Source organism: Neltuma alba, unplaced genomic scaffold (assembly GCF_004799145.2).
Source record: "Neltuma alba isolate B1F8T4 unplaced genomic scaffold, ASM479914v2 tig00012254_pilon, whole genome shotgun sequence".
Classification (NCBI taxonomy): Eukaryota; Viridiplantae; Streptophyta; class Magnoliopsida; order Fabales; family Fabaceae; genus Neltuma; species Neltuma alba.
The window spans coordinates 55801-65671 of record NW_021636780.1 but is presented as its reverse complement, the minus strand read 5'-3'; the positions used below and the strand labels follow the sequence as shown (position 1 = coordinate 65671).

General features: G+C 35.8%; 1 protein-coding gene across 1 annotated transcript; it reads right to left on the bottom strand.

Moving 5' to 3' along the window:
* On the bottom strand, positions 1 to 1102 carry LOC114725481 (L10-interacting MYB domain-containing protein-like). Its single transcript, XM_028912000.1, has 3 exons — positions 1039 to 1102; positions 430 to 620; positions 1 to 297 (listed from the first exon to the last, which is right to left on the bottom strand). Exons 1-3 carry the CDS (start codon positions 1100 to 1102, stop codon positions 1 to 3), a joined length of 552 nt encoding a protein of 183 aa, XP_028767833.1.
* Between the last annotated feature and the right edge of the window lie 8769 nt (positions 1103 to 9871).

Genomic DNA, 9871 nt, shown 5'->3' with positions numbered 1-9871 from the left:
TCAACCCCCACGAATGGTTTCCTGTCTCATTCCAGTGTTGCCTTCACTTCCTCCACTATTGTCATTGAATGTGACTGAATTAAACTCCCCGCTTATGCCAGTTGGTGCCCCCAAAATTTCATCACTATCTCCAGATCCTTCTTCCATATCATTTTCAGGAACTCCTTCGCTTGGAAGTGTCATGGAAGAAGGTGCCCATGACTGTGGTCCAGTCGCAGCTATAGACCCAAAGAGTTGAGTCAATTCAGCCTGAAATTGAAGCCCTCTTTCTCTAAATTTCTCATAGCCTGGAACTTCCTGCGAATTCAACACCAAAAATATTATACATTATACAAAAAACGTTAACATGGGAGAAAATACAAGCTCAAATAAAATTAAATGATTACCGCTATTTTGTTCTCCCACCAATCATATATTAGGGGCACTAACAGTATTCCTTTCGGCATCCCACCCTAAACCTGTCTCACGGAGCAGCCTATCCCATAACTGCCACTCCTTTCGCAAGGTATCATATTTGTTCTTTAATTGGATTCTCGTATAAACTCTCCCAGTCTTTGCAGTAAAGTTCTCCTCAATACTTGTCCAAGCAGGCTTTGTCAAGCTAGTTCTTCTTCTTCCCCCTTTTCAACTTCTTCAATACACAGGTCAATAAAGACCTTTGTGGCTCTTATATCCCACGAAGCTTTGCCATTTTTTTTATTCATTATGCTATAAACCAATTACAACAGTTCAGTTATCACAAATTTAACCCAAAAAGCATACCATTCAGTCCAGGAGATATGATATAACAGGATAGTATTTAACAAGTATAGCGGCGTGTTCTATAATCCAATGGTATACATACACATTAATAATTATTTTTTTCCCAGCATCCAGGAGAATTCATTTCGGTTAACTGACCCAATTTGGCTACACCCAACGATCAAAATCCCATACATATAACACTGCAAAAGCAACCATCAAGCACAAAAGAAAAAAATTCGACCGTCCTGTCTCCGAAATAAAATCGACAAAACGGAAAATTTGATCAACACCCACCAAATGCTCTGTCTCTCATACACACACACGAAGCACAACCAGTCACAACCGAGATCTTTCCCATCGTATACACACACACATGATTACCATCAAACAAAATCAGCCTCTACAAGTGAACATAGCATAGGCAACCGGTGAAACCAACATCTGATTCGGAAGAAAAAAACGACGCTGACGGAACCTCTGTTTCGGGGAAAAAAATGACGCTTCACAGAATTTCTAATGCACCAGATCTCCAGCCACAATGACTGATGGAAGAAGACAGCTTACCGGAAGGAGTTGGATCTGACCGACGGAAGAAGACACGGCGACCAGAGCTTCGGAAGGGGCGACGGTGGAAGAATGAACTGACTTCAGATGAACTGACCAGCGACGATACTAGAAATGGAAGGCTTGGATCAGGCAACCCAATACGCGATCTTCTTCTCGGAGGTCGAGAAACACCTCGTTGGCATTGAAATTCCTCAGCGGTTCACGATCTCACTGATGGGATGAAGAGGCGACGGCACAGCACGAATGGGACAAAAGGCGACGGCAGAGGAGAACCGATTTCTTCAGCAAGGGCGACGGCACAGGAGAAGGGAAATCTTTAGAGCAGTGGGAGAAGGGGCGATGGAATGGGAGAGAAGAGGCCGAAGAATGGGTCTTGACCGTGAGCTGAATGAACCCTGCGTGCTTGTTCCCTTCACCGTGGAGCTGACCGTTGAGCCTTTGTTGGGGAGAGCCAATAATTGAAGCCAATAAATTATTCCCTTATCTGGAAACCGTGAGCTGAATTGAACCCCCGCCTGCTTATCTGGAAACCGAGGTTTTGTTGGGCAAAACCAAGGTTTTGCCCAAAACCTTGGTTTTAAAAAAAATGGGGGTGTTTGGCAAATTTTTTGCCAAACCATGGTTTGGCAAAAAAGCCAAACACCCCCTAAATTGTTAATTGTGACTGAGAACTGATGGTTGATCCTTTGGATTCAAATAATCAGAGACGCATGAAACTAGTCACCAAAAGTCAATAATCAACACTGATATAGCATGACTCAGGCCCAACCCACCTCATACGGCAAGGAAACGAGGAGTGAGACTGCTTTTTTCAAGTCTTCCTTTCTCCTTTTTTCCACTTTCCTAATTCCGTCGTAGGCTGACGCAATCTGCCCGTCAACGCCCAAAAAAAAAGTTCTGTAACTTTTAAATTTGTCTCATGCTCGTGGTTACTTAACATGAGAACTGATTAAAAAGTTAATATTAGTTTTATATGTGAGATTTATTTTACATATTTATTATTTTCTCTAAATTAACCTTATAGATATTTTCCTAATAATAATCAAATAGGAGAAGAAGAGATATAATTAAAGAAAATACCTAGAGTATTTTAGAAAAAAAATATATTAACTAATTTAACTAACATTTTTAATTTATCCAAATTAGTTAATTAAGTCCTTATATTAAGGAAGAATACTTTACTTGAATGTCTTAATTTCTGTTGGTTCTAATATGATTATTTAAATTTTCCTCAAAGTTAATTTTACTCGTCTTTTGATTTATTTTTGTCTACTTTGTTCCTATACATTATTCTTCTTTACAATTTTAAATATAAGAATTAGTTTAATATTGAATTTGATCTTAAATATAAGATTTAATTTATTTTTTCTTTCATATTTATCTATTTTTGTTCAAAATAGTCCTTTTAATAGTTGTAAATGTTAAATGTTTTATCAAATAGTATTAAACTAATACACCTAATTAGTAAGGGTATTTTAGGAAAGATAACACTTATTTATTACAAATAATTAATTCAACAAACTTCTTTAATATACTAAAATTAGTCAACTAACTCTTATATTAAGGACTAGAGGTAGTATTTAACATCCGTACAAATATGCTTACAAGGATATTTTCATATATAATTAATAAACCAACATTTCAAAACTGTGTTTTAAAACAAGTAATTAATAAATATAAATACATAACTATTATTGATAGAAAAAAATCCTGATATTTTAATTTAATTTAGAATATTGTATAAATTTTGTAAAAGTTCTTTGTTCCTTCCTTCTGGTGACATGATATTTTTTGACAATGTAAAAGTGTTTGGATGTCATCAAGCCAAATACTCCACCAATTAAGAAGATAAGGGCGGCTGAGATCCAAGTAACGAGGGAGACGGGCCTGTGTTACATTATGATGCTAAATTCTCCCCTTCCCACTGTTGGCCCAGTAAACAATTAATGATGCTATTAAATGAAGACAAGGAAGGTGTCCCTCTGATTGAAGAACCGGATGTTAAGGAGACGGAACTAACACTGCACAACTTGTCTCTGCATGCATTGAGAGGGACACAGGGGCCTATAACTATCCAATTCAATAGAGATATTCAAGGTACCAAGGTGCAAATCTTGTTAGATGGAGAAAGCTTAGACAATTTTTTACATCCACAGATAGCACAACATTTGAGGATTCCTATTGAATTGACTCCTGAGGTCAGGGTTCTGGGAGGAACAAGTCGCATTCTAAGTGTCACATCCCGAATTTTAGGCCCTGAAGTGCTAGAATTAGCTTGAAATAGGCAGACTATCAAACCCTTTTCGAAAGAGGTCCCACAGGTTCCCTAGACAGACAAAAGGATTCTTAGGGACTAAATCGCAAAGGGAAAGTTTTTTGGGACTGATAAAAGAAAACGTTAGAGACTTTGGTGAAGTCTTGAGGCCCAAGAATGTAGGCCAAAGGTTATGTTAGAGGCCTCAAGGAGGTGAATTATGGGTTAAGCCGAACTAGGGGTACAATTATAATTTTACAAATTTAGGCTGGTAAGGGCAAAAATAGAAATTATGTCTAAAAGTTCCAAAAAAATCTCACAGAAAGGGAAATGGCATGTTAAGACCTATATGTGATGTTTACGGGTTCAATATAAGAAGTTGAGGTAATTAAGGACTAAAAGTTGTGTTAGGAACCTTAGTAAGAGGATTTCTGAGACTAAACCCAAATTGGGACCTAAAATGTAAATTTAGAAAGTTTCAAGCTGAAAAGGGACAGTGATGGAGAGAAGGCCTAAATACTTCAGAAAAATTCTAAAAAAATAGAAATAAGGTTGAGAGGCCCATATGAGGCTGAAAATAATGAAAATATCTCTGGGAGGAATTTATGGAATTATGAGGGTTTTGACTAATTTTGAATATTATCAAGAATAAATTATTTAAAATATAGGGAGGCCTTAGATAGTTGAAAGAAAATGGGAAAAAAATACTTGAGAAATTATCACAGGTTTTAAAAATAATTTCATCCCCAGAAAGCGAAGAGGTTGACTTTAATAGAATTTAAAGCCTATTTATACACTATCCGAGGAAAGTCAAAGTAAACTGTCTAAAGGTTGACTTTTTGACTTAAGAAAAATTTAAAAAAATTCCCGTGATAAATAAATAGTATTGGTACCTAGAGATAGATTCTCAAAGCCGTGGGCTGTTAGAAAAAATTCGGTCAAGTTTACTCCAAAATAAATATTATTAATTGTTTTAATAGAAGAACAAGGAAAGAGCATCACTTCCTCTTTAGGCATGTTATATAATGCCATATAGATTTATTTGAGGTGAGAAAAGGATGTCAGAACATGTCCTAGTAGTCTCGAGGAAGTCAAAACCCGAAAAAGTACCTAATAAAGTCCAGAGTGGCAAGATAGGTGGAAGAATGCCTAAAGACTGTATTTTGTACAAATTTTATATTAATTTCCTCCCTATATTTTAATGTCACAATGATGAATGGACATGGAAGAGACAAGTGTATGGTTAGATGGAAGAGACACGTGCACAATTGGATGCAAGACACATATACGATTGGATTAAAGACATGTGATTTGATGATGTAAGCATGATGAGCTAAGCATGATATCATGAGAACACTTGTCACCAGAAGACAAAGAGGGAAAAATGAGTGGCCAAGATTTAATCTTGCAATTTCAAGATCAATGGCTAAAATTTGTTCACATACTCTACATATTACCCCCTCCCCTCCCCTCATTTTGTCCTAGGCCTATGGAAACTATGAGAAAACTCCTGCAAAATAAATTCCAGAGAGAGAAATAAGAAGGGAAGAGAGAAGCCAAGTGATTCTATGCAAAATCAAACTCTAAAACAAGGTATGTTCATGGTTTTTGATGTAGTTTTCACTACTCTTGTTATTGTTGAGCTTGGTTATGGATTTTAATCATTTTTGGGAGGTTGAAACCCTAAGAGGACATGCTACATGAAATTTGTAAGTGTGAGGGAAGGTGAAATTGATGTTAGAATAATGTTTAAAGGCTTGGAAGGAACAAGAATAAAGTGGTTTTATGTTGAAATTGGTTGAATTTCATGATTACGTAATGATAAGTATATATTTTATAATTAAATAGGTTAGATATTGAAATACATGTGGTCAAATTTGTGAATATCTTATGCCTATTTAATTAAATTTTGATATATTTTCTCCTCTTCAGTTAGTTATGGGATAAAAATGAATCTTTGTGCAAAATCTACTCAATTTATTGTTTATTTTGTAGAAAATATTTTAAACATAAAAGGAGAGTTAGGAAAGAATATATATATATATATATATATCTTGTGAAGAGGCGTGAAGAGAGCGAGAAGAGAGAGCAGCGTGGAATCAACCCGTAATTCTCAGTTCCACTGTGATGACAGCGAGGAATTGGGATGAATAGGATTGAACGTAGCGAGCAACCAGTGGGATAGCAGCGAAGCATTCATCTCTGATTCTTCATTCTTTTTCTACTGACAGCAGTAAAAGGAGGAAGGATTGTACATTGTTTTGCTTTCTACCCTTCATCTTTTTCTACTGTTATTTCATTCTGAGTATTTACCTTTCATGTTATGGATTTGATTTTAGCCATGTGTGGCTAGTTTTCTTTTGACTTAGAGTAGCTATGAACTTACTTCTGGATTAGAATTTATTTTCATTTAATGAATTATGCTTGATGTTAATTTTGGTTACTTAATCCTAGTTTAATAAATCTGTTTAATGTTTGGCCACCATTAAATATGAGCTTGGGCACTGAGGTTAGCCTTGACGAAGGAAATCTTAATTAGGCTCTAGGATTGAGTAATATGGGCTTAGATTTTTATCTAAGTTGCGAGTAGGATAGAAATATACCTAGGCGCCCCATATAATTGATGAAGAGTGAAATTATTTTATCCTCTTAAGTATTTAAGTTAGATATAACCTTATTACTTAGGAGAGGTTATAAGTGGATCGAAAGATACTTTGAGCTATAAATACTTTAGATTAACTAAATTAACATTGAGACTAATTAGTTAAATAAAAGCAAAAGTCTATGAAACTAGTAAGGGATTAGTAACTCTAGATTGCCTTTAATATTGAATTTTTTTGTCTTTATTCTTTTTATTTGATCGTTGATAATTCAGCTTGCTTAACTTAATTGAAAATAGGAACTTTAGTGCCTACACACTATTTTGTCTAATTCTTTGTGGGAATGATACTCTATACTTACTCTTTATTACTTGATCGACATGTGCACTTGCATTATTCACAAATTGTGTGCATCACATAACTTGAGTAACATTTCAGCCAGAGCTAGTTCTTAGGGCTAGGATTAGATTTTGATGCTTCCAATGTGTTTAAAATCAAAAATTGTGTGGGGTAAAGTTGAGAAAACAAGTTTAGAAGCATTGGAATTAAAAATAGAATTTTAAGCCCTAAGGCCTATATTTGGCTAGATCAGTTTGAGTAGGAAGGAGATTGATTTTGATAATTTTGAGCTTAGAAATAGATTCTACATGTAAAACTATGTGGAAATAGCATGTCAAATTAATTTTAGAAAAGTTAAAAATTGAGCTCAAAAGTTAGAAGTTAATATAGTTCAAAGAAAACAAAGTGTTAATGTTATTGATTACCAAGACTCTAATAAATGAATGGAAATGATTTGTTAATGCATTTAGGCTATGAGACATCAAGAAAAAGGAATGACAAAGGTTGAGCAAGCAACCTTAATGGTTAGAAGCAAAAAGGAGCAATAAGAAAGCTTAAGGATACAAGGTAGTGAACTTACCTTTCTTGTGTGCTTAATGTGTATGTTTGTGTGTTGATGTGCATTATGTGACTTGATGCTGTTATGAGATGTTAATGCTTGTATGATGCTCTATTTTATTGATGTTTTCCATGGTAATACATGTTAATATGAAACATTGAGTATGAGAATATATTATACGTACATAAGCATAAGTTAAATCAAGTAAGCATGTCATACACTTGTATCCATCTTACATGTATAAATGGTAATATTTGCTATTGAGATTCTCCCAAATCTCACTCTCCCTTAACCAACCATAATAGGTGATAGCGATCAAGAAAATGATGCATGAAGTGGAAGCGAGGAAAGAGGAAAACAATTAAAGAAAGTTATTGTATTACATTGTATTCTTTGCATACCAATGTATATTATGAACATGCCATTACTATTATGTGGTGTTAAATAATAATGATGGCATGTATAGCTAACTGATAATGTATGGGGAATAGTTTATGGATTGATGGAATAATATTATGCATGGAAGGAATTAATCATAAATTGTTAATACAAGTTAAAGGGATAAACTATCTCTAATTAAGCAACAAAACAATGACAGAAATGAAGTGTGGCAAATGATTGATTCTGCCCATGAAATTTGGCATGATTAAAGTACATATACTAAGCTTTAAAACAAGTGGTAGATCAACCAAAATGGATGTGTGTGTTAAGAGTTTTGCCCTTTCAAAGTTGGGTTAAAATACTAGAAAATTGAAAAATGACCATACAAATAGTGCACTTTGGCAAATTTTGTGGCTCCGTTTTGTGATGATTTGATGCCAATGAGTATTTTTTCCTTATAGTAAACATAACAAGCTTCTAATGGAAATTGCAATCACCTTGTTTTGATTTTGCTGCGTTTAGTTATGAATTTTTAAAGGAGGCAAAGATTTCAGTGAACAGTGACCAAAGGCTCTCTGTGACTCCAGGTTGCAACCTGGGAATTTGAGGTCACGACTTGGAAGCAAAAATGGCCTTTGTGACCTTAAGTCATGACTTGGAAGTACCAAGTCGTTACCTAGACTGAAATTATAAAAAGTTTCAAATTTTTGAGGATTTTCTCATAGCTAAGGCCTATATAATATCCTAAAAGGCTCCAACTATCATATAATAGGGTAATAAAGGAGGTATGACACTAAGTAGCACAGAATTGATAAATGAAGTACCATTACAAATTAGTGGCCATACTATATGTATGCCTTATTTTGTACTTCCAACAGCAGGAGTTGACATGGTCATTAGAGCTGCGTGGCTTGAGACAATTGGACCCCACATGGCTAATTACAGCACGTCCACAATGAAATTTTTGCAAGGCAAAGAGTTTATTACTCTTAAAGGGTACAGAGTGCTAAACAAGGCACAGGCCTAATGCCATCATTTAATCAGGATCCAAAATGTAGGCGCCTTTGAAGAACTATACATGCTCCAACCTATAAAACCAGAGAATTAGAAGACAGAGATGCCTGAAGATATGAGGGTCATTATCAACAAGCACGAAGTTGTCTTTGAACAACCCCATGGTCTTCCACCACTATTAGGACATAAGCACACCATAGAATTAATGCCTGGTTCAGGCCCGTGAAGGTACGGCAATATCGATACCTTGTGAGCCAAAAACATGAGATTGAGAAGATGGTAACTGAGCTTTTAGATGAGGGCTTGATTCAATCAAGTGCTAGCCTGTTTTCTAGCCCAATAATCTTAGTGAAGAAAAAGGATGGCACATGGCGATTCTGTGTTGATACCCAGCATGGAATACAGTTACAGTGAAAGATGCTTTTCTTATGCCAACTATTGATGAATTATTGGATGAGTTACAAGGTTCGGTATTTTACTCTAAGTCGGATTTGTGTTTAGGATACCACTAGATCTTAATGAAGACTTCTAAAAGGGAAAAAACTGCTTTTCGACCACACTAGGGCCTTTATGAATGGCTCGTCTTGCCATTTAGACTGATTAATGTGCCAGCTACTTTTCAGGCTCTGATGAACATAGTGTTTCAACCCTTTCATCATCGCTTTATCCTTATTTTCTTCAATGATATGCTTGTATACATTGCAACCTGGGAAGACCATTTGCAGCACGTTGCTTGGGTTCTGCAATATTTGGAACAACAGTGTTTGTTCGCTAAGATGAGTAAATGTTCATTTGGCTGCCACAGTATCGATTACCTCGAGCACGTCATCTTTGTTAATGGAGTAGAAATGGACGGGTCAAAAGTCCAAGCTATTAAAGCTTGGCCTAAACCACAAAACATTAAGCAATTAGAAGGGTTCCTTCGACTTAGTGGCTATCATAGGAGATTTGTCCAAAACTATGCCAGGATAGCAGGCCCACTAACGAATTTGTTGCGTAAGGACTCATTCTAGTGGACCTTAGAAGCCCAGACTGCTTTTGATGCTCTGAAACATGCTCTCATTTCAGTGCCAGTTTTGGCTTTATCAGACTTCACCAAAACTTCTATTTTGGAGACTGATGTGTCTAGGTTGGGAATCGGTGTAGTCTTGAGCTAGGACAGCTTTTTTCTCTAAGAAATTATCTAGTAGAAGGTAAGCTCAATCTACTCACATTCATGAGCTATATGCTATTACAGAGGCTATTGCTACGTTCTGACACTATCTCTTTGGCCAGTATTTTATTATTCGCATCGATCAAGCCAGTTTAAAGCACTTGACTGGGCAAACTATTCAAACCCCTAAACAAGAGGTGTGTGTATGAAAGTTACTGGGTTATCAGTTTAGCATTGAGTATAAGCCAAGGAAGACAAAC

Coding starts and splice junctions, on each gene's coding strand:
- LOC114725481 (XM_028912000.1), bottom strand. CDS start 1,102: ATGGGAAAGATCTCGGTTGTGACTGGTTGTGCTTCGTGTGTGTGTATG. Junction 621..1,038: donor TATGAGAGACAGAGCATTTG/GTGGGTGTTGAT, acceptor GAAGTTGAAAAG/GGGGAAGAAGAAGAACTAGC. Junction 298..429: donor GGGATGCCGAAAGGAATACT/GTTAGTGCCCCT, acceptor TTGAATTCGCAG/GAAGTTCCAGGCTATGAGAA.